Source organism: Falco peregrinus, chromosome 10 (assembly GCF_023634155.1).
Source record: "Falco peregrinus isolate bFalPer1 chromosome 10, bFalPer1.pri, whole genome shotgun sequence".
Lineage (NCBI taxonomy): Eukaryota > Metazoa > Chordata > Aves > Falconiformes > Falconidae > Falco > Falco peregrinus.
Window position 1 is genome coordinate 28,626,079 of NC_073730.1, and position 22,752 is coordinate 28,648,830.

A 22,752-nucleotide genomic window follows, 5' to 3' on the forward strand; every position below is an offset into this window, starting at 1 on the left:
GCACCCCCGATGCCCGTTCGCTTCGCCAAGCGCCAGACCCGTTCCCTGACACTTGGCGCTTTTTCACCTTTAAACCTGAATTTTAAGGCTCCTACTGACCCGCAGAGCAGGCGGCGGCTGCCTGGCGCGGCCCCTTTAAGGGAGGCGGGCCTAGCGCAGCTTCCCCAGCGGCTGAGGCAGATTCACTTCCAGGTCGGAGCGGGGGGGGGGGGAGGAAAAACACGGGGGGGTGAAGGGGAGAAAAAAAAAAAAAAAAAAAAAAAAGCCAAGCTCCGGGAGCCGGCTGGCTGGGAGCTCACCGCCGGCACCCAGCGCCGCGATGGTGAGTGCGCGCCGCGGGCAGCGCCCGGCCGAGGCAGGCGCTGAGGGGCGGGTGGGACGGGCGGCTGCCCCCCGCCCCGGGGTGGCGGAGCCGGGCGCAGGGAGCCGCGGGGAGCTGAGGCGAACCGCCGCCGCCGCCGCGGAGGACGGGGCCGTTATGGCGGCGCCACCGCGAGCCCCGCTCTGGCGGGCGGGTGGGGGCTGCCGCGCGCCCGGGCAGGTGAGGCTGTTGGCGGGAGCGGGCGCGAGGCGGGCCTGGCCGCGCGTGTCCCCCCCCTCCCCGCGCTGGCGCTCAGGGGAGACCCGCGCGCGGGCCGGCGTCGGGCCCGTCCCCTCACGCACGCAGGTGCCGCCGGGCCGGCCCGGCAGCCCCGGTCCCCTCGCTGTTGCGTAACCGCGGCGGCTGCCGCCTGGCCGCTTATATAAACGGGCGATCGAGACCCGCCAGAGGGGAGACGAGACCTGGCGCCACGCCGAGGGGCGGCCGCAGCCTTGCCTGGCGCCCGGCACCGCCACCGCGCTGCGAGGGTGACGGCCGGCCCGGCTGCCGCTGACCGGCTCCTCTCGCAGCACCTTGCGGGGCCGAGCGGCGGCGGCTCGGCGGGCTGCGCGCCGCAGGTAGCCGGGACGGCGTGAGGGACAGGACGGGGCAGGCAGCCGTCCTCGGCTCCCCCGGCGCACCCTGCCGCCGGCCCGGGGGCAGCCCGGCCCTTCCCCGCCGGGCGCGCTGTGTGCGGGCGGCCCGGGCAGCCGCACGGTTCCGCGGGGCGCGGGCCTGGCCGGGCGGTGCGGGGCGAGCAGCGCTCCCGCAGCGCGGAGCCGGCCGGCACCGGCGAGGCTGAAACAGCCTTGCTGTGGTACAGAGATCCGCCGAACGGACCGTGCGGCTGCCCCGGGTGCTGTCCTGATTGCCTCTCCGAGAGATGAGTGTGCATATATACTGCTTTTAAAGGACTAGACGGGAGCTCCCCGGGTTATCTGGTCTCATCCCTTGGTATAAAAAAAAACCTCAAAAAACGTTTTATTTTTATTTTAAAAGTAGGTGGCTTTTGTGCCTGCTCTTCTATTCAGTGGACTAAGGATAGTACTTCGTTGTTTGACGTTTTGGAGCTATGTACTGCCATCTAAATTTATAGCAAAAATTCTCTTTTCATTGTTTGACGTTTTGGAGCTATGTACTGATATCTAAATTCGCGGCATATTCATGGCATTTCTGTGCACCTTTGTTGCCGTTTCTGGCACTGTGCTTCACCTTAACAGCTTTTTTCCTTCCATAGGTTTTGTTCACTGTGCTGTATTTACAGGTGGCATTCATCTCTCTAGCCTTTTGATTTGCTAAGCTAAGGAAAGCTGGTTTTGTTTCCTGCTCCCAATATCTTTCGTTTCCCCAGAGCATTCTGTTAGCTGTTATGTTCAAATTGAAATGGTGCGAGCATCTCTTGATGTAAATGGCCCTGTGAGATTCCCGTGTCTTGAAAATTACATACTACTTCCTTATTTTTGCTTGATGCTTCTGATACCTTTTTTGGCCATCTCACATTGTTTTCTTGTGGTTAAGCAAACCATTCAGGTTCTTCTCTCCAGTCATTTCTAACTGATGAACTCTTATCTGACATTCTTGATGTTAATCTTGAAATAAGTGGCCTTACTACATAGTTTTAATGTGGCAGTATTTAATTTTAGACCTCTCTTGACCTCTGCCAACTTGTGTCACTAGCAGCAGTGTAGTTCTTACTTGTTGTGCCGGGATAGTTAAATGAGAGTTTTCAGTATAATCCTTCCTTGAATTTGGTTAATAAATTGCCTACATCTGTTTCCTTCAGTTTAATTTGAGCAGGATAATCACAAGGCTTTCTTCGTAACATAAATCACAGAACTGTTTATTTTTCACTGCCTTTTCTTTTATTAGCTCTGAGAAGAATTTTGATGACTTTTACTTGAGTTGCTATTTCTTGATCACATTAAGAAAGTAATAAAGTTTTGGAGCTGTGGAGAGGTGGAAAACAGTTAGAAATGTGGTATGTCCAACGCCAAAGACGAAGGCTCTATAATTGCCTCTTATTTTCCTGCTAACTTTTTGAGAGAAATAAGTGCCTCAATTTAAAAACTTATCCTGTACCCCATTTCCTTCACGACTTCAGAGAGAAAAAAGCAGGTGGGCCTGGCATACACGCATTTGGGTTTTGTAATACTGAGTCTGCGACTGAGTACAAAAATTGGGGAGTACGTCACAGAAGTGGTTTTGTTAGAGCTGAAGTTGGTATTTGTCTTCAGTGTTATATCCTGGTTTATTGGGGGGTGGGGGGGAGAACACCCCACCCCCCCACCCCCCCAATTACCTATGGAAGAAAAGGTTTGATTTTTAATGACTGTGGTTGCGTGGTGATGCTTCCCCAAAGGAACAGGATTTTGTTTTAATACTTGCGCTCAGCCAGTTAATCTAGGCATAATGTTGGGCTCAAGATTCTCTAAGTTATTCCAGATATTTTAATATGTTCCCTTAAGTGCCTTTTTTTTTCTTTCTAATTGTGGTTTGAAATATAAGTTAAATATACTCTAGAAATATCTAAAGTTGATTCAAGGAGTTTTTAAAAGAAAATGTGGAGGATAATGTTCTTTCTGAGAACCTTTCCAACCACACTAATGTGTGAGCTGTAAGCTGAACTGGGTAACATCACCCTGAAGTAGCTATTGCATTTCAGTCTGCTAGTGTATTGGATTACTGTTAGATGCCAGTAGCCATGCAGTTTACTCCCCCCACACCCCAGACACTTTTTTTTTATTGCCTTGGTTATGTTATGCACTTATACAGTTGTAATTTAAATAAGCCTTTAAAAGACCATCTAAATGCAATTATTCTGGTTTTTTTGTACTAATCCATAAGCTAGTTGCTTTTAGATCTGCCCGATTGCTCATCGTATGTGTTTGAGCTCATAAAGATGCCCAGACTTGCATCAGGTAATGCGTAATTCTGTGATTTGAGGAATATTTTTTTTTCTGGCCACTTATTTTGATAGGATGACAGAAACTGTGAGGTTACATGGAAATATCAGGTAATTAAGATGGCTGTGAAAAAGTCAGCTATACATTCTAAAAGTCTACTCAAATATTGCTGGATGATCTTTATTAAATAGAAAACAATAATCCTGCACTACGGTTGACACACATTTACAGTGTCTCGTTAGAGTATTAGAACCAGAAAGTGAAATGAGCAGAAAACAAATGCCAGGTTTGTTTTCAAGTTGACATTCAGAAGTATAGCTAGAGAAAGGAACTACTTAAATCCTGACCTTCTAAGTGCTTAAATACAACTGAACACTTTTACTATGAGGTCTTTAACTGGATATATTCTCTTTAAGTAAAGAGAAGTTGAGAAAAGGAATGCTGCTAGCTCACATAAAAGGTTTACAGACTGTGGTCAGGCTGTTCTGTTTCAGTAGCAGACAGTCTAGGAAGCTGGTTTTATGATGCTTGTTAAGGGACTTCATTAGATACAGATAAAAATGTTTAGCCTACCTACCTCAGTTACCTCAGGAGCCTTTGTTAGGTGTTTCTTCAGCCTTTTGGCAACAAGTTGAAGAAAGATTACAAATGTCTCCTGTAACAGGTATAAAAGGAGTTCATAAAATTTATACTGTGTTTTTTTCAAATGAAATTGATGCTTGCTTGTGAATTTTGTTCCTTTATTGTATGGAGATGTTCTATATGGACTTGTACAGTGATTACTTTATATGAAAATTAAAACAATATCTCCAAATTGCAGATTAGCCAGTTAGAGGTACTGGTTGAAAAAATATTCTGAGTCATATGCTAGTGGCCTATCTGCAAGGCTAAAAATTCTCATTGGAGTTTGCTCACTGATATATAAAAGTGTTTTAACTTTTCTGGCAGAAATTATGGAACAGTGCCAGAAGGAGTGAAAGAGCCAGTGTTCTAGTTTTGTCATATTTAAGCATCACATTAGAAGCACAAGATCTAATGGGAGAGAAGGATGGCTTTGCTTCAATGGGAATAATTTTCACATACCTTGGAGTAAGGATTCTGATTTTTGTTTGAATTGGCAGTTGTATAAATCCTCGTGGTGGTGTATTAATTTTAGGTTAAAATAAATGTTTCCCCTTTCCTTTAAAAAATGTACTATTTAAAAATAATTCATTGTTTTTTCCTCCTCAGAAGTACTTAGGCATTGTTGCACATTATAAAGAAATAAAAGATATTAACAGTTCCAAATTCTGTCTTGCCTTTTCGTAGCAGCTTAGGATTGGAGACAGCCAAAACTGCTGTTTTTGGTAATGTGAGCAAGTTGCATCACAAAGTAACTCCTCTTTCTTCAACAACAAAATGTAATCATCAAGCTTTAAATGAAAGAATAAAAATTAATCACTTGGCAAAATCGAGTCAAAGGAGCTGGAAGGAGCATGTCAAAAGCTGCAGAAAGAGCTTGTATTTGAATAATTTGGAGTTTCTAGTTCCCAAACCTCTGCTTAAGTCTTCGGGAGGCACTAAACTGCAGTCTCCCATTGTTGATGACAAGCTCTATTCCATCTTTGCCTTAGCGTGGTACCTCCCAGTCTTCAAATATATGCACCTTATTTTAGAAGATTTATGTCTGTCACTTTCTTTGTATTTCTTCTATATAAACTTTTACGTATTTCTGTACTTCTATGATGCGCATATTAGGCCGATGAAGCAACAGAAGGAGAATTTAAATGAGCTAGAAAAGAAAGGTGAAATTATCCAGGACTTTCAGTATAAAAGGGAAGCTACATTTTTTCCTACAGATGAGATCTGGCATCAGTTGATGCTGTTATTTTCAATATTGTCTGGGGGAGTATGTACCAGTCACTCGGCCTTCTTTTGTGTAAGGCTGGGGATGATTCACAGTGCTGCGAGTCATTCTTTATGTTGATTAATCTGTGTGACTGAAAACAGTAGGCTATTATTAGACATGGAATAAAAAAACCTTTGAGATGTTTGTATATCAATGTACAGTCTCAAACTCTGAAGGAAAAGCTCGAATTTATATTCTGCCTTGTCCTTTGTACCTGGCGTTCTATTATAGATGATTTCCCAGTGCTTGGCATAAAAAGGAGTGAATTGGTATCTATAATCAGAAGGAATTCTATAATACTTGTTACTCTATTGCTGCACAAAATTTGGAATTAAAATATTTCTTTTTGAGTTTCCTTTTTTTGATCTGAAGTTCTAGCTGCCCTTTCAGTATCAAAAATGCTCCTAACAGCATATGAAACTTATCTGCATTTCTAATCTAGGTTGGTAGTAGACTGGGGTGACTCACCAGAAAAATTAAAAGAAATAGTTTAAATCAAGAAATAAAATTTGATTTAAATTTTTTTCAGTCTGTCTTGATTGATTAATTCCCAGTAGACTTCAAAAATTCAAATGATCTTATCAGGAATTACTTTTCTTCCTCTGTGAACACAAGCAGGGCTGAAGCATGGCAGACCAGACTGGATGTTGTTCTGGGGGTGACGGTGGGGAGGAGGCTGCCCATCAGTTTTGCCAGTTTATCGTGTGACCTGACTTTGCGTGGCTCTAAGGGAGATATCTTTTTGTAACGCTTGCCTGTTTCAACGAGAATCAGACTAACGAAACAGAATCATTAGCCTAAAAACAATATTATTGAGTAATGGAAGATTCATAGAGAGAATGGTTTGACTAAATCTTTGTTTTGTTGCTTTTTGCATATGATAGGAGGAAGCTTCTCCTTATTCTTTACTTGATATCTGTTTGAATTTCCTGACTGCCAACCTAGAGAAGTTTTGCACTGAAAGGCAAGATGGAACGCTATGCTTGCAGGAGCCAGGAATGTTTCCTCAAGAAGTGGCTGATCGACTGCTGCAGACGATGGCATTTCATGGTAAAAACAATTATTTATGGGTCATCAGTGAAAATATTTTACTGGAATGTGACACTGCAGTTCTGGTGTATTTTCTAGCAGAATCTGCTGTGGCAGCTGTTAAAACTGTGTTCCTTAATCTCTTAATAGAGAATTTTTTTTTTCTCTTTTTCCACCGCTTCAGCTGAATGTTACATTGTCATGCAGATAGTTCTAAATAGAAGGTCCTTTGTTTTGGGTTTATGATTTTAATTTAATGTTCCTTTAAGTGAACATTCCTTAAGTCTTTCAATCACTTAAAAAATATGTATTTGATTCTACTACTTCTAGCAGCACTCAAACATTTCATTATCTCTTGCAGAGCAATTAACTGAATTTTCTTTACTGTGTGTCCTTGTGATTAAACTAGGAAATGATCTTGTCATTTTCATTAAGATACCTTCTCATCTCTTCTAGAACTTTTGTTGAAGTGGAATTATTTATTTGAAAGCAGTCAGTTTCAAGAGTAGTATAAACATCAGTGAAAGCCACTTTGTGGTGATGGTACATTTTACATGCTGACCTATCGTGTTGTCTGTCAGCACATCTTTGGTGAGAGGGCTGCCCTTTTGTTTGCTTTAAGCATGGCAAAGGAGAATGTTGTCTCACTAACAGCTTCTTAGCATGAAAATAGTGAATGTGTAGATTACCCTAGAGAGGAGGCAGGACGCTCAGTCCTGAAGACTTTTAGTAAGAGATGAGACATGACACTAGAGAAATTCCTGTAAGCAGACCGAGCACTCTGACCTACAGGTGCAGATTTGAATGGGTCTTACTGTTCAAATACTGGTATTCTAGTTATCCCAAGTTGCTCTATTCAGTTATAACAGAAGGAATGGTCCTTGAAAAAAAGAAAAATTAAAAAAACCTTCAACACGTGCTACTTTCTGATAAGTAATTTTTTAGTGGTCCCAAGAAATTGGGTTCAAGGAAACTTGAGTTACCAGAAATTTACTACCAGTGCTAGTAGTGATGGAGGCAGTTCCAGACACAGAAACATCACAAACACTGTGTCAGTACAGGATTGAAGAAAAGTGCGTGCCAGGTAAACAGAGTGTGGCTAAGGTAGGCCAGTGAGAGAGCCTAACTTGATCCTTAAATGAAAAGATGAGCAAAAAATTAAGAAGTAATTTAGCAAAACTTTAAGCAAATTATAATTATTTATCACATTTTTCTTTTTCTGCCGGGTACCACTTGTTTCACCCCATATTTTTACTTTCTCTGCAGAAGAGGAACGCCCTGACTACTTGGTCAGAAATGCTTAAACCATTTGCTCTTCAGAAGTCTGCAAATCTTAATATTAATTTGACTTTGTCACAGAGGCAATTACTAACTTGTAACTGAAATCCAAACTGTAGTGGCAATGGTGGTTTTATTAAAATACTTTGCATTTTTCTATGTTCAGTATGCTTGAAGATGGGAGATAAAAAAACAGGAGTGTTGACATTTATAACCTAGAGTGAAACTAGAAGGACATGTTATTCTTATGCCTTTTGTGTGCGTGCTTGTGCAACCATACCCTTCTCATACCGCTTTCTATAAAGCAATAATCCTTCTGTTGATAAGATTCAAATAAGAAATCTTGGTCTTTTCAATGCATTTTGAATAATCCTGTGCATGGAACTAAATGCATTATTTCAGTTAGGATGTTGCCAGTATGCTGCAGGAAAAGACTGCTTATGCAGTCTTCTAGCTACAGAGCAAAAGGATAATCTCAAACAAGATTGTTGTGTTTCCTTTTTTCATTGCTGTCTTTCTCTCTTTTCCACCCTTGCCTTGTCCTCCTCGTTCTCCTCTTTGAATCACTTCTTAGGTTTCTTTCTCACATTCAGCTTGTTTCTGAGCAACACTCCTACCTTCTTCGTGAGGGATATATAGAAGGACTTAATTAGCTTAGTTTAGTGTATTGATCCTACTTATGAATTCAATCAAATGCTAAATTATTTGAGTTACAGTGAGATGAGAACTGGTCATTGATTGCTGGTACTGGTACTATCTTAAGGTTAATGGAACTGTGACCAGGGAAGAATAACTTTCAGGAATTTTGAAATTTTGTTTTTAGCACATTTCTAACCAGTTCAGTGAGAAAATGGAGAAAATGCAGGCAGCAGTGTGAATGTTTTTGAGTCATACCTGCATTTTATTTATTGCACGTTCCATGTTCTAAATCAAACTACACCTTAATCTGTCTCCTATTTTTATACCTGGAGTTTTCCAGAAGTATGATTGTAATATTAAAAGTGGAATCTCAAATACAAAATTTTGGGATCAGTGTTGTAATGGTCCAAGACAAACTACTTTGCAATTAATTTTATTTGTTAATGCTTTGTACCCTTTGGGTTCTTAATATAAAAGTGATGCTCTATCTAACAGTAGAGCCAAACACTAATGCTGTTCTCCATCAGGGCTTCTGAATGACGGAACTGTGGGCATCTTCCGAGGCAACCAGATGCGTTTGAAACGAGCTTGTATCCGGAAAGCGAAAATCTCTGCTGTGGCTTTCCGGAAAGCATTCTGCCATCACAAGCTGGTAGAACTTGATGCTACTGGGGTGAATGCAGATATAACAATCACAGACATTATAAGTGGACTTGGCAGCAATAAATGGATCCAACAAAATCTGCAGTGCCTTGTGCTGAACTCACTAACTCTTTCTTTGGAAGACCCATACGAGAGGTGCTTCAGTCAGTTGTCTGGGCTTCGTGTGTTGAGTATTACCAATGTTCTGTTCTACAACGAGGACTTGGCAGATGTTGCTTCCCTTCCTAGATTGGAAAGTCTGGATATATCGAACACTTCTGTCACTGACATAACGGCACTCCTCACCTGCAAAGACCGACTCAAGTCTTTGACCATGCACCACCTGAAATGCTTGAAAATGACCACAACCCAGATTCTGGATGTTATAAGACAACTAAAATACCTGAATCACCTTGATATTTCAGATGACAAACAGTTCACATCAGACATAGCACTTCGTTTACTGGAACAGAAAGATATCTTGCCTAACCTTGTGTCTTTGGACATTTCTGGAAGAAAACATGTTACAGATAAAGCTGTAGAAGCGTTTATTCAGCAACGGCCCACAATGCAGTTTGTAGGACTGCTAGCTACTGATGCTGGCTACTCAGAATTCCTAACAGGCGAAGGAAACCTAAAGGTTAAGTGGGGGAATTAATTTTACTGAAAAATTACAATGTGCAGGAAAAATAGAACTAATAATTTGTGACAAATGTATGTGGGTGTTTCAGGAGGCTGTAGAATAATTTTTTTAATTGTTAATTGTAATTACTGACTTTATGTCAAATTGCTACTTAATTCTGGTACAGAAACTGCTAAATTTACATAATAACTATTGTAAGAAGCATCTATTTTCTGTGCCTTTTCAGTGAGCTTTAGATCCTGAATTAACATATCTGATCGAAGAGAGCTGAACTTTGTCTAGTCTGAAGTCATTTACTGGAATAATAATCTCTGGATTCCAGCACAATATTTAGCATAAGGCAGCAATATGTAAGAGGTGGGGGTACAATTTGCATAAACTTGGAGCAATTCATGATTAACGCAGCAGATAAAATAAAACTTAATAACTGAGCTACTGTTGGACTCCATCACCACTTCAATTTCCTATTACATTTCTACCCACCTTGAAAGGTCTTTTGGTGATGAACATGTAAGGAACAATTACTTAGGATAAAAAAACTTCCTCTTGAACAAATCCTAAATTACTTAGCCCCTTAGGATGAACTGTTGTTTGCATTTATTTATCTTTTGGTGCCAGGCAGCAGGATGTTTCCCTGTTGTGTAGAGTATGCACGCACTTACTGAAGAATGAGCCTGTGCTGTCCCTGCTATAAAGGGGTCAGAATTAAAGAAGAAAAAGAGGTGGTTTAGACATGTCACTGGTATATAATTTTTGACTCTTGAGTTTTGTTTTCTACTGTGCCATGAGGATGATGGAAACCGCAGAGAGAAAGAAGTAGAGTTTGCATAATGTGTCCATAGTTTAGTCTGTTTCCTGTGCAAGCTGAGTTTTGCACTTCAGTTTTGGGGTAACTTGGCTACTCAACTTTATAACTTCCCCACCACCACCACCACCCTGGAACTTTTGACAGTTGATAATGACCAAGTCTCTGGAGTACTTAGTTGTCACAGTGGGTAGTGGTGGGTATGAATGTTGAAATGCATTGTTGGAGAAAGCAACCTATTTGGTGTGATCGTGTATGTTGTCAGGAAGTTATACCTCATGTTTGGTGTAAAATAATTAACATAATCCTTGTTATGTAGGATATATGCTTCATACAGGTGACTGTGCTATGAAAAGGCAGGCAAGAAGGAAGAAGGTTCTAGTAATGTGAAAATCATGATGGACTTGTAGCGGTGTAGTTAGCAAAAAGCAGTTTGCACATATATATATATTTTAAGGTATAGTTGTCAAGAAGAGACTGTAGGCACTGACTGGGGGATTTTTTTGCCAGGGTGTGTGTGTGTGTGCTGAAATTTGTGACTGACTACTGAAATGTTCAGCTGCTTAGTCTAGATATTGCTAAAGAATAAACAGGACACAGCAGCCGGGGAGAGAGCAGACGTAAAATGTTACTGTCCTTACAGCAGTCCTGTGAAATTTGGTTATAGAAAACTCTTGAAAGATTGAACATGATGCAGACATAGTTGGGAATGTGAAGCCAAGTGGAAATTCTTCATATAGTGTATAATTGGCTGCAAAACATGTGAATATGATTGCCCTATTCTAATCAGTAGAGAATATAAAACAAAATCCAAGATGGTATCAGTTCTCTCAAGGCTGTAATATATTCCTGATCTAGCAAGTTTCCAAAAATTTGGCTTTATACAATACAGGATGCACAGAATATAACACTTCAATCTATGAACATTTGCTTTCCCTTACGTGACACGTTAAGTACAGCAAGTTCTGTATGCTTCCCTAAGAATTTTAAGAAATAGTGATTGCAGCAATGATTCATTAAATAGTAGAACTGAGGAACAAACCATCTACAGTTACACAACGTACAGTTATAAAGTAGATAAAATATAGTTAAATGGAAAATATAGGATTGGGAAGTGGAAAAATTTGCAGCTAGTTGCTGATTTAATATTCTGAACTTAAACTCATATTAGTCAGCAGCTTATAGCTTCTAATGCAGTATTACCTAAGTTAGCTCGTTGTTTAGTTTTCACTTGTATTTAGTCTGGTTTTAAGAATTACTTCTTTTGCAGCGAGCTTGAGTTGGTTCTTTAATATGGTGCTGGAAAGCTATCGCTACAGATACAGCTTATGGGAAACTTGATGTAGACAAAGAATGGAAGTCTCTTTTTTTTTTTTTTTTTTTTTTTTCCTCTCCAGAGCTAGAACCCAGAGCCAAAAAATTACAGCCAGAATACCATCTTCATCAATTGATCAGCTGCATTTGACAGAGCATTCAGTTACAAATAGTGCTTTTAGGCATTTGGTGCACCATAAGCAGCTTGTAAGCTTTTTAACTTCTTAGTTAAGAAACGGTACTTTTGCTTAGTGGTTTCATACAGTTCTGCCTAAAGACATGCCTGAAGCCTAATTTTGGCTTAGAATGCAGATTCTTATTTTTGAAGAGTGTTTGAAGTTTGTATAGTTCTGGATTAATATGGCCAGATAAAATAATCACTTGCTTACTGAAGGATTTGGCTAAAAATATCACCACCTTTGAAACTGCAGTTCTGCACTTTTTAAGAACAAAATTTGTAAAGTATAATGATGACATCTTTAAAGATTATTTCTCTGTTCATAGGTGTCAGGAGAAGCAAATGAAACTCAGATTTCTGAGGCACTAAAGCGTTACAGTGAACGGGCCTTCTTTGTGAGAGAAGCTCTCTTTCATTTATTCAGCCTGACTCATGTAATGGAAAAAACAAAGCCTGAAATTTTAAAGGTAAAATAACATGGTTTTGGTGATTGTCATGCAGTGTTCCTTAAACTGAGCCCATCCTCAAACACCTGCTATAAAGTATTTTATAAGCTTGTACATTTTTAGGTTGTGATTTTTAAGATTAATGTTGTAATGTTGCGTAAAGATTAACAACTATTTAAACAACAGTGATGTAGAAGATGCCCTGTAGTGTTTTATGTTAGGTAAAATTGATCTGGAATAATGTATAGTATCTAAATTTAGTAGCAACTATATTAGTTTTTTCATGTAACTTTGAATATGAGATGAATTTTTTCTTCAGATGCTGAATTCTGTCATTAGAACCTATTTGTACTGGGTCAAATCAAAGGTCTGTATAGTCTTATTTCCCAGGTACAACAGTCCCTTCTGCTGATGCTTACAAAACAGTTATATTATTCCTTATTGTTACAAGGAAGGCATTCAGTGGTATTTCTTTCACTGTCACCTGTCACTATGATAGCAAGTGAGTAACTAACTGGTGTTCCATGTTGGGCTCTAACTTGGAAAATACTAGAAACTTCCTTAGAAATCATTCTAGGTATTGGCTTTCCATGTCTAGAACACCAGAGATGGTTTAATTTTTACTGTGATGATAAAAAGAGGCATCAGTAAGACAAATTATTTTTGTTTTTCCTATCCTATTTGATATGGGACAAATTACTTTGAATTTGCTGGCTTCAATATCAAAAAAACTTTGGCAATCAATAGTCAACAAGAAAAATAGGTGAGATCACAATCAACGTACATAGGGGAAAAAAAATCAGGAAGAAGCTGTGAAAAATACATCCTGACCTAGCAGTTTAGGATGTGATCTGAAATGGCTAGGCACCAAACGAGAAGCTATTACATCATTACCATTACACTGCGGAAACTCTGTCCTACCTCATTCAGCTCTGAAAGGGTTTGGTGATTTTTATTTCAGTGTGTAAAGCAAACCCTGGACCTTTCTAGGAATCTCTTGCATTCCATGCAGCCACAACCTGTGCAAAAGGACCTGGAGAAATAAAAGTTGTCAGCTTTGAATCACTGAGCAGAAGGAAATGTTCCTCCTGAGAATGAAAATCACACCAGATGGATTTGTCACTTAAGTAAAAGGGAGGCAGAAGTTGGGGTGCTGTGGGTCATTGTTGTGGCCTCAAGCAACAGTGGATTGCTCTCTGGGTATGTGGGCAAATGTGTAATATGTGCAAAACTCTTGCGTTTCAGCTTGTGGTTATTGGAATGAGAAATCACCCCCTGAACTTGCCTGTGCAGTTAGCAGCGAGTGCGTGTGTCTTTAACCTAACCAAGCAAGATTTAGCGGCAGGCATGCCTGTGCGACTTCTGGCTGATGTCACTCACTTGCTTCTGAAGGCCATGGAACACTTCCCAAATCATCAACAGGTAAAAAGCAAAATTTTTCTTTTTTTTTTTCAGTAGGATTCCCTGTCTTGTGGACCTTAAAGGTTTCTCCACATCGCGTGACCCCATGGAAGTATGTTTAATAACTCATAGCAAGAAAGTGTTCTGAAATATGTATGTCTCTGAAGTAACTCTTTTTCTTATAGCTGCAAAAGAATTGCCTTCTTTCACTATGCAGTGACAGAATCCTTCAGGATGTTCCATTTAACAGGCAAGTTTTACATGTCAGTTAAAATGGGTTGTAGCATTGCAAAATATTTTTTCTTGTTGTCTGTACCTTTAGAAGGTTTGTTTCTGGTTTCAGTTTTGCTCAGTTTAAATCATTCCAGCATACTGAATTTGTCTGGCCTATGTTATTTTGGGCCTGTAATTCAAAATTGAATATAGGTCTGAAAAAATCCTTTGACATACAGGTATGTTTTACTTTCCCTGAATGGGTCTATCACTACTTGCGTGTTACAAAAGTCGGGATTCCTCTGGGGAACTACAGGATTGCTTTTTGCAGACATTTTTCTACTTAAAGTTTTGTCCAAATGCTTTGAAGTGTGTTGGTCTGATGTTTTAGAAGATTGTGCCAAATTTTTCTTCCTTCTTTGGAAGCAATTCCTGTGCACTTTGATACATAATTAGAAGTAAGAGACCCTAAGCAGACAACACAAAGCTGACAGAGGCTCATGCGATACCTGTGATTTCACTGTGTGTTCTACTATTTGTTTTGGTATGAGGCATACTTCTCCCAGTTTCTTTTGTCTTGCATGCATTTCTATCCGATGCGTTATCTGTGTACATCTTTCTTTTACGAAGCCTTATGAGACTTCTGAAAAATAAATATATTTTTTAACTTCCAGGTTTGAAGCAGCCAAACTTGTTATGCAGTGGCTGTGTAATCATGAAGATCAAAACATGCAAAGGATGGCTGTAGCCATAATTTCCATTCTTGCTGCAAAGGTACAAAATTTAAGCTTTGAGATCATAGGATAATATTTCTGAAGTCTAAAAAATAATTGTTGATATGGTTTTGTTTATTTACAGCTTTCAACAGAGCAAACAGCTCAACTTGGTGCAGAACTCTTCATTGTTAGGGTAAGTTAGATACTTTCCTGGCAGTCAAAAATACCATCCTCTCCAGCTCTTCATGCTAACAGTATCTGTAAAGATACATTCTTAGAATTCTCTCTCATATTTATTTTGTATTAATCTGTATTTATGTGAAAGCTCTTCAGAAGAGAAAAGCCTAGAGAAGTTATTAGAGATAGTATCAGAGGATGAAAAGCAGCCAAAATGGAAAATCTTGACACAATTAATACAAAAGTAAAATAGCAAGCCACCTCTTGATTTGAAATCCATTGTACAAGACGAAAGATGTTCAAAAAGAGTATTTGAAGTAAACTGTTCATGCTGTCAATGTTCATGTGGGGTCCGGAGTTCTGTGGATGGCTTTGTGCCATCTTACACATGTAATTATGGTGAAAACAAAGGAATTCCGGTAGCAGGCAACCATGTTCAAAGAGGAGGTAAAAAGTTTAATAGCTGTTTTATTTTGTATATTTTGACCCTAAACATGTAGATCTTTACTCTGCATAGAAACGATAGCTATGCATTACCCCAGTCAGTGCAGAAAGAGGCAGAGGAGCGAATACGTTTTTTTGATGTGGAGTCATAACTGGGGCGCTTTTATTTTTTTTTTTTCTTCCAGCAACTTCTACAAATAGTTAAACAGAAAACAAATCAGAATCTTGTAGATACTACTCTCAAGTTCACACTGAGTGCACTTTGGAACCTCACTGATGAATCACCAACAACATGTCGGCATTTCATTGAAAATCAAGGGCTAGAACTTTTCATGAGAGTCTTGGAGGTGAGGAGTAGTTTTGTTTATGGACTATCAACATACATTTATAATTAACATTGCTTCAATAATAAGCACAAATGGTTACCTGTAGTTTGTTTCTTTTTTCCACAGTCTTTTCCATCTGAATCATCCATCCAACAGAAAGTTCTTGGACTTCTGGTGAGATGAAGAAAAAAACCAAAAACCAAACCCAAAACAAACAAACACCACCACCGCCCCCCCAAACTCTGAAATATGTATTTTTAAAATTGATTTTTAAATTTTTTATAGCCCATGTAAATCTGAAAACTTGCCTAATATTTTTACATTCTTCTTTAATCTTTATAGTGTGCATTCTTTACAACTGAAACTTTTTTTTACTGTTTTACCAATTCTCCAAAAGCACTAGTTATATTGAAATTGATGGTTAAAGTAAACAAAAAGAAAGGCCAGTGAGTGAGGCTTCAGATGAGTCCACACGCAAAAAGTAGGTTGAAAATCAGTGGAATTTAGAATTGTGTACTACTGAAATTTATGAAATTGTGTTTGAGAATGTTAAAACTAGCCTTTAGTTTAGAGTAGTCTGCATGCTAACGGCCTAAAATTACTTATGAGAAAACCTTTATTTTGAGGCAAATTCCTGCATTAGACTGGAAGGGTTTTCAAAAGCAGAAGTAGTATTTTGGCATCTAGTGTGACCACCTGGATGTATGAAGATCTCATCCTGGTGTTTATGTGTGTGTGTTTACACAATGTAATTCAAACTTATATGTTTATCTCCCTTATATAGTATTCTTTCCATTGATATTTTCTCTTTTCTTTCTTTTCCCCCTCCAGAATAATATAGCTGAAGTTAAAGAGCTCCATTCTGAATTAATGTGGAAGGACTTCATAGACCACATCAGTAAATTATTGCACAGTGTGGAGGTGGAAGTTAGCTACTTTGCAGCAGGGATTATTGCTCATTTGATATCTCGAGGAGAGCAGGCCTGGACACTCAGTCGGAGCCAGAGGACATCTCTGCTTGAACAGCTGGTACAGAAATGATGATGGATTTTATCATACTCTTCTTATTTTTTCAGTGTTTGTATTTAACAATGAGTGTTCTTGGTTCTGTATTTTGCAGCATTCTGCCATTTTGAATTGGCCAACCCCAGAATGTGAGATGGTGGCTTACAGGTAAGTACTGGCTTGATTTGGGGTTTGGAAAATAAATTGAACTAGGTTTAAAACTTGTTCCCAAAGCAGAGTGAGCTGCTAGCCAGACATGGTTTTGTCCACTGGAAAAACACCTATTGGCTTAAAATATACAGTGTCTTAATTTTCCCTTTGTGACCAAAGAAAGTCAGGGTCTCCTGTAAAAGAAAAATGTATTGTTGTTCTGCAGCTTTTCTATTCAAGATATTCAGCTGCATGCCTAAAAACCTTACTGGTTAGTCTTTGTGTCTAAGTCTATATTGGCTAACACTGGGTTAGCATTATCTATCCTAGATAAAGAAGCTTGAGGCCAGAAAGTACAATTAGATAATTACTGTCCACCTAATCCTTAGAATTTCTGCTGGTTTTACTCCTGTTTTTAAGGAGCAGGAGGTATCCAAATGCTATGGTAAAAGCATACCACATAGCCTCTGTATATGATTTTTGCTAGTAACTGTCTTTAAACAGAAGGCTCGCCTGCTGCATCTAAAACTCGAGTTGATGTCTCTCCTAGTTAAACCGGTAGCTGAATGAGTAAACATGGGACCTCTGGAGTAATAATATCTAGTAGTAAAGCGAGTTGCTGTTCCTTTCTTTTTTTTTTTATTTTTTATTTTTTTAATAGGTCTTTCAATCCGTTTTTTCCACTACTTGGCTGTTTTATGACACCTGGTGTCCAGTTATGGGCAGTGTGGGCCATGCAGCACGTCTGCAGCAAAAACCGTATGTGTTGATAACATTACCCTTAAAATTCTTATTTCTTAGCGTATTATTCACTAGCATGAAGTGGGGAAAAATAAGAATTCCTGGGTTATTCACTCCTAATCCTCTGGAGAACCCACATTTAAGCTTTGACTAAGTGGGGCAGGGAAAAAGAGTAAAAGTTCTTTATATGCTTTTTTACTTAAAGGAATTTCACTTTTAAATGCACAGTACTAATTCCAAAATATGGACATGTGTTAAAATTAACTACATTTTTGACTTGCACAGGTGGTTTTATTCAGACATGTGAATATCAGTAATGGGCAACACATCTTTTGTATTAAGAACAATGATTATAGCAGGTAGCTATCTCTTACTATCAGAAGAGAATTTTAGGTAATCCTTGTCTCTAATCACATTTTTGCAATAACTTGTTGTAACATGAGGGTCTGTTTCTTAATGTCTTTCCCATCTGCAAAAATTATTTGAGAGCATGTGATGAAATGCACAAGTGTTGGGAAAGGATATAAATCCCCTGAGCATACCTAAATGTAAGAGTGGACAAACCTTCCTGGGCTTTAATGCCTTTTTTTTTTTTTTTTTTTGACATATATCTGTATGATGTGTGTGCATTGTCATTAACTTCTACCAGATACAAAGCAGCTTTCCTCTAAAGTATTAAAAGTATTTTTTGTGCCAGGTTTTTTTAAATCTTCTTGACAGCAGTATATCTGTGTTTGTTTATCCCTGTCCCATAAATCACTATTTCTACAGTGGAAAAGACAGCTATTCAGGACCAAACAATAGCATGGCATAATATATAATTGCACATGAAGTATTGTAATAAACATAATGAGAGAAATGTAATGAGTTCCCAGGGTACGCTGTCCAGACATCTGTGAGGACTTTGCCCATGTTGAAGTTCTGACCAAGTTGTTTTGCTGGCCAGATTCTGGATAACAGTTTTTAATTAAGGCCCTGTAACTTCTTTTTGTGCCCTGTTAACTTATATGGTCCTATTTATTCTATTTATTTTTAGTGTGTGTTTTGTGCTCCTCTAACCTCTGAGCTTTCAACATGCCACAGAGATTTGTATTGGCAGTAACTGCTCTCTCGAGTGGAGAGGCTGGAAATACTTGGATGGCGTCCTCCTGATTTGATGTCAAGACAGTATTTCTGAAGCTTAGTTCTGATGGTATTTGGTGCTGGAAGCTTCTGGACAAAGTTGCAGAGAAATCACATGTTTGGTAGCAAATGTAATAAACACATTTTCCCTCGGAGTGGGTTAATTCTGAAATAGGAAGACTTATCTGGGGGGAAAATCTTAATTAAGTTTTTGGCGCTTGGCACCAAGAAGGCTTTTTGGCCTGGAGAGGGGATGCATTTTATTTTGACCTCTTTTAGATGAGGGTGAAAAGCAGTCTTGAATTAATATGATTGATTTTTCTTGTTTATTTTTTTCTCCTTTTGTTGTCTCTCTATATCGTATCCACCTCAATGAGCTAGTTTAGCTAAAATATTAGTAGCACTGCAGTACATGTGATCCCAGTGAAATGCTTAATGTCAGCATTTAAACAGCTCTGGTGTTGCTTCACCAAGATGAATGGTGAAACTGGGCACATCTGAGGTAATGCTCTGTGGATTACATTACAGTCATCTAGAACTTTTTGTAGCAACTTCTGAAGCTTGCATGTTACATTAAACTTGTGGCTCTTTTTATAGCTGGTCTCTGTACCTAATAATGCTGGAGATGATGTAGATGCACTTTCAACTTTTTAAAATCAATAATGAAAGTGGAAAGGAAAGTACAATTTTATTTCTGAAAAGGCATTCATAGCAACTTAGAACTAGTTAAAGGCCACCATCAATACTGTTTGGCAAACTGTTTGCAAAGGAATTAGTTCCTGTTCACTCCACAAGCCTGTACAAATGATGTGGTATATCTGATACCATTTTTAGGTAACTGTTCTGTACCAAGGATTTTGGTAAAGGTGATATTTTTACCTTGGATACTCATAGATTCTATAGTACTTCTGGTTCCCATGTCTTAAAATTTATATATATGCACTTAAAATGCCTGTGGAGGAGGCAGGGGGAGAGAGAGGCAATTTCCAGTCAGCTAAGACAGACATGGAAACAGACCTGACTGTAATAGGAGTCCTGTCCAAGCAACTCTGTTCTTCTGTTGTCACTTGTTAAAGTACAGATGCGCTTCTGTGGACACTTTAGGAAGTGTCCTAAATGCTGCCTGGTCTCAGAGCCAAAAGGTAGATTTAAATCTGTGTTTACAGTATCTGCTACATTTACTCTAGATAATTTTTCTTAATTCCCTTTTTTAAATTTTATTACAGCTGTCAGATACTGCAGCATGTTAATTGAAGAAGGTGGTTTACAGCACTTGTACAACATCAAGGAAAACGTCCAGACTGATCCACATGTCCAAAGGATTGCTATTGCCATCCTAGATAGTTTGGAAAAACACATTATGCGTCATGGGAGACCACTGCCAAGTAGAAAACAGCAACAAACCAAACCAAACTGAAAGCTGCGGGCATAGGCGTGTAGAGTATTGTCTCTGTAATAATCCTTTCTGATGTGTGTGTAGTTGGAGTAACTTGTAATATAGTGGTCACCATTAAAGTGATTTGCCGATTATTGTGGTACCCAGCACCATGTACGGTAACCTTTGGTGAATGTCAACTTTAATGGCAACCGCATATGCAACTTGTAAAGGGTCACGGCTTGAGCTGGTCATGCCTGTAGGGCTACGGCTGGCTGTGCAGAGATGGGACTTGTACAGACCAATATGCACATCTGGAGAAAAAAAAAAAAAGACTTCTAGGAATATCTTGTTTTGTGACTTCTGGGAGAGAAAGTGATTTCATCCCTACGATTGCGGTTCATAACGCTGTTTACTGGTTTGGTGTTTGAATAGAACTGTGTGTGGTTGTGAGATTCAGCACTTTTACAGATTAAAACAAAAGTACGTGCATGCAGGTTACCATGAGACTTGTAACTAAGGCGACCAAAATGTCCGTTGTCTCATAACCCTTCTAAACACAAAGGGGGTCTTCAACTTTACTTTTCTGCCTGCCTGCAAGTCGTGTTCTTTTGTTTTCCTTACTGCTAGCGCAATGCCTTTTTGCAGTTCAGCTCTCTTGAGTCCTCCCCACTCTTGGTGAGGTGAGGACTGCCATTGCATCAGGGAAAGGGGAACCTGCTAAAGTAAAGCAATAGAAACAGGATTAAAATGAGATACAATACTAAAAGGATGAACTAAGCTTGAGATTTTAAACTTGGTAACGAGAAAGGGAGTTGTGGTGTTTGACTGCTTTTGGTTGTGTGGGCTATCTTTTGTTTTTAGAATACTGATAGGGAAAGGAGAAGGCTCATTAGTGCAAATTACTGACTTACCTTCATCATGCAGTGGATTGTGTGTCTTTGATAGGAGGCCCAGGATATTTGGTCACCTTATTTATAAGAGAATAACGATTGCTCTGTTTGTTTTCTGTAAATATTCTGTCAGTATTGTGCAGTGAATTATATTTCCAGGTCATCACAGTGCAAAATACCACCCAGTGTTCTATGTAAGCCCTGTGTCAATTGCATTGTTTTGTGGAGTGTGAAATTTTACATAAAGATGCTAATTGTAACAACTTCTTTCTTGGTTACCTGTGGGTTTCAAATGGTGTTGAATGAAACATGTTGCACAGCATACAGATGCCTCATAAAATACAAGTGATGGAAGCAAACTGCATGTCCATTCAAATTGTTTAATTTTGAGTTGTTTTTGTTTATCTGGTTAGTCTCCGTATTTCCATGGCAACTGAGTGGTATTCAGAAATTCTTCTGTAAATATATTCTTAATTAAGTTTAAAAAGAAAACTTAGGGTTGGTAGCTTACTAGCAGGGATGGTTTCTTCATGATGACCATATTTTACTATTTTTAACTCCTTCTCCCAACTCCCATCCTTCAAATAAAAAACATCACCTCTAATCTTCAATAATCTAGTTATTGTGTATTTCAGGAACTTCAAAAGGTACCGATCCAGTTATTTAATCAATGTTGTGTAATGACTTTTTGTACAAAGGTATAATTTGGCTAGCATTTTCCTGTGTATCTGGTTACATGCAGTTTTCTTGATTCAGAAAGAAAGAAAATTGGTTTTAGCTTTGCATTATGAAGGTTGGCTTGAAAAATGGCCTGCAAGCCTTTATCTGTCACCCTTCTGAGATGTTGGCTATGGAACTCCAACATAAAATGGAACACAAAACTTGTCAAAATTGGTGTTAACAGAATTAATATAAATCAATTGCTTAATTTTTAAAATAAAGATGAAAACTCTTACAGTACTGGTTTTTCCTAATAATAGGAGAACTTGAAGAATCTGAACCAAAACTGTGTGTGTGTTTGTGTGTGTGTGAAAGATCTACATGCAGCTCTAAATGCACATGATGGTGGCATCAGTTCAGGGGCTGAAGATGGCACTTTATGAAGTTCTGCAACCAGCAAGCACTGAGACTGCAAATGATTTTTCCATACCCTTATTTTGTTTGTGTGCTTCAGGCAAAGAGAGAGTGAGCAGAGTTCTTGTAGGCTGAAAAGTATGAATGCCTATGAGGTATATATTAACTGAATTTACTTGCATGTGCCAGTTCCAGAAAAGTCTCTTTGCATTCCTGTGCAGCTTCAGGAATTCCTGCCAGGGTAGAGTAATTCCGGAAGTGACTTTTAAACTCTAGTATTTCACCTGTGCCCTTTACCCTTTTTTTTGTGAAGGCTGAAGATGCTGACTTTGTTTTACCTTTGCAGATCTTTACACAGGAAACTTGTATCATTGGATAAGGTTACCTCACCCACAGAATTGTTTGGTTAACTTTTGGCACAAGTGAAATTGTGGTAAGCTACATTTTAACTATATTCTGATAACCTCTATTTACTAAAAATTTTTTTTTTTCCTTGAAAGCCCAGGTCTAGGGAAGTAAAAAGCCATAGAGCTAAATTGTGCAGCACATCTCTGTGTTGGAGAACCTCTAAGCAGAGGGAGAAAATAACTTCTAGTCAGGCAACAGAAGAAAATAGACGATGGAGGAGAGGGGAGATGCCTGAGATGACACAAACTGATGCAGCGGCTGTAACATACATGTGTGCACACAGGCCTTGCCTTTTCTTTGGTACCAGCCCCTAAGTGACAAATTCAGTCAGCTGCAGTGGCAGCTCAGCCTTCTGCACTCTTCACACCATCTGGGGTGAAACCCCTGCTCATGCTAATATTGATGGTTCTGTCTGATGAGTTAGCACTGATAATGGGAAGCAAACATGAGAAAGTTTTCCTTGTTTGTAAGTCAACTTCCTCCTCAGAGCGATGATCTCTTTTTCCTATCAATGTTTAGATGCAGCATGTTGTCTTTTTTTTTAAAAGTTTGCTTATGGTGAGCCAAAGCTTCTCCATACT

At 39.3% G+C, this 22,752-nt stretch overlaps 1 protein-coding gene across 6 annotated transcripts; it reads left to right on the top strand.

Annotated features, from left to right (window-relative positions):
- The first annotated feature begins 223 nt into the window (after positions 1–223).
- Positions 224–22,655, top strand: LOC101917025 (protein zyg-11 homolog B). Of its 6 annotated transcripts, XR_008749092.1 has the most exons (15): positions 432–541; positions 6,037–6,202; positions 8,626–9,380; positions 12,007–12,147; positions 13,372–13,548; positions 13,713–13,777; positions 14,415–14,514; positions 14,599–14,649; positions 15,263–15,424; positions 15,530–15,577; positions 16,235–16,432; positions 16,524–16,576; positions 17,220–17,317; positions 18,336–18,552; positions 19,648–19,786. XR_008749092.1 is itself a non-coding variant. In XM_055815841.1 (14 exons), the coding sequence occupies exons 1-14, from the start codon at positions 320–322 to the stop codon at positions 19,836–19,838; spliced, it is 2,208 nt and encodes a 735-aa protein (XP_055671816.1). In that variant the 5' UTR covers positions 224–319; the 3' UTR covers positions 19,839–21,642. The 6 variants fall into 6 exon arrangements, 5 of the variants coding, with proteins under 5 accessions (XP_055671816.1, XP_055671817.1, XP_055671818.1 ...); XM_055815841.1 differs by lacking the exons at positions 432–541; positions 18,336–18,552 and adding an exon at positions 224–322 and having other exon boundaries at positions 19,648–21,642; XM_055815842.1 differs by lacking the exons at positions 18,336–18,552; positions 19,648–19,786 and adding an exon at positions 22,110–22,655 and having other exon boundaries at positions 431–541.
- Positions 22,656–22,752: the final 97 nt, after the last annotated feature.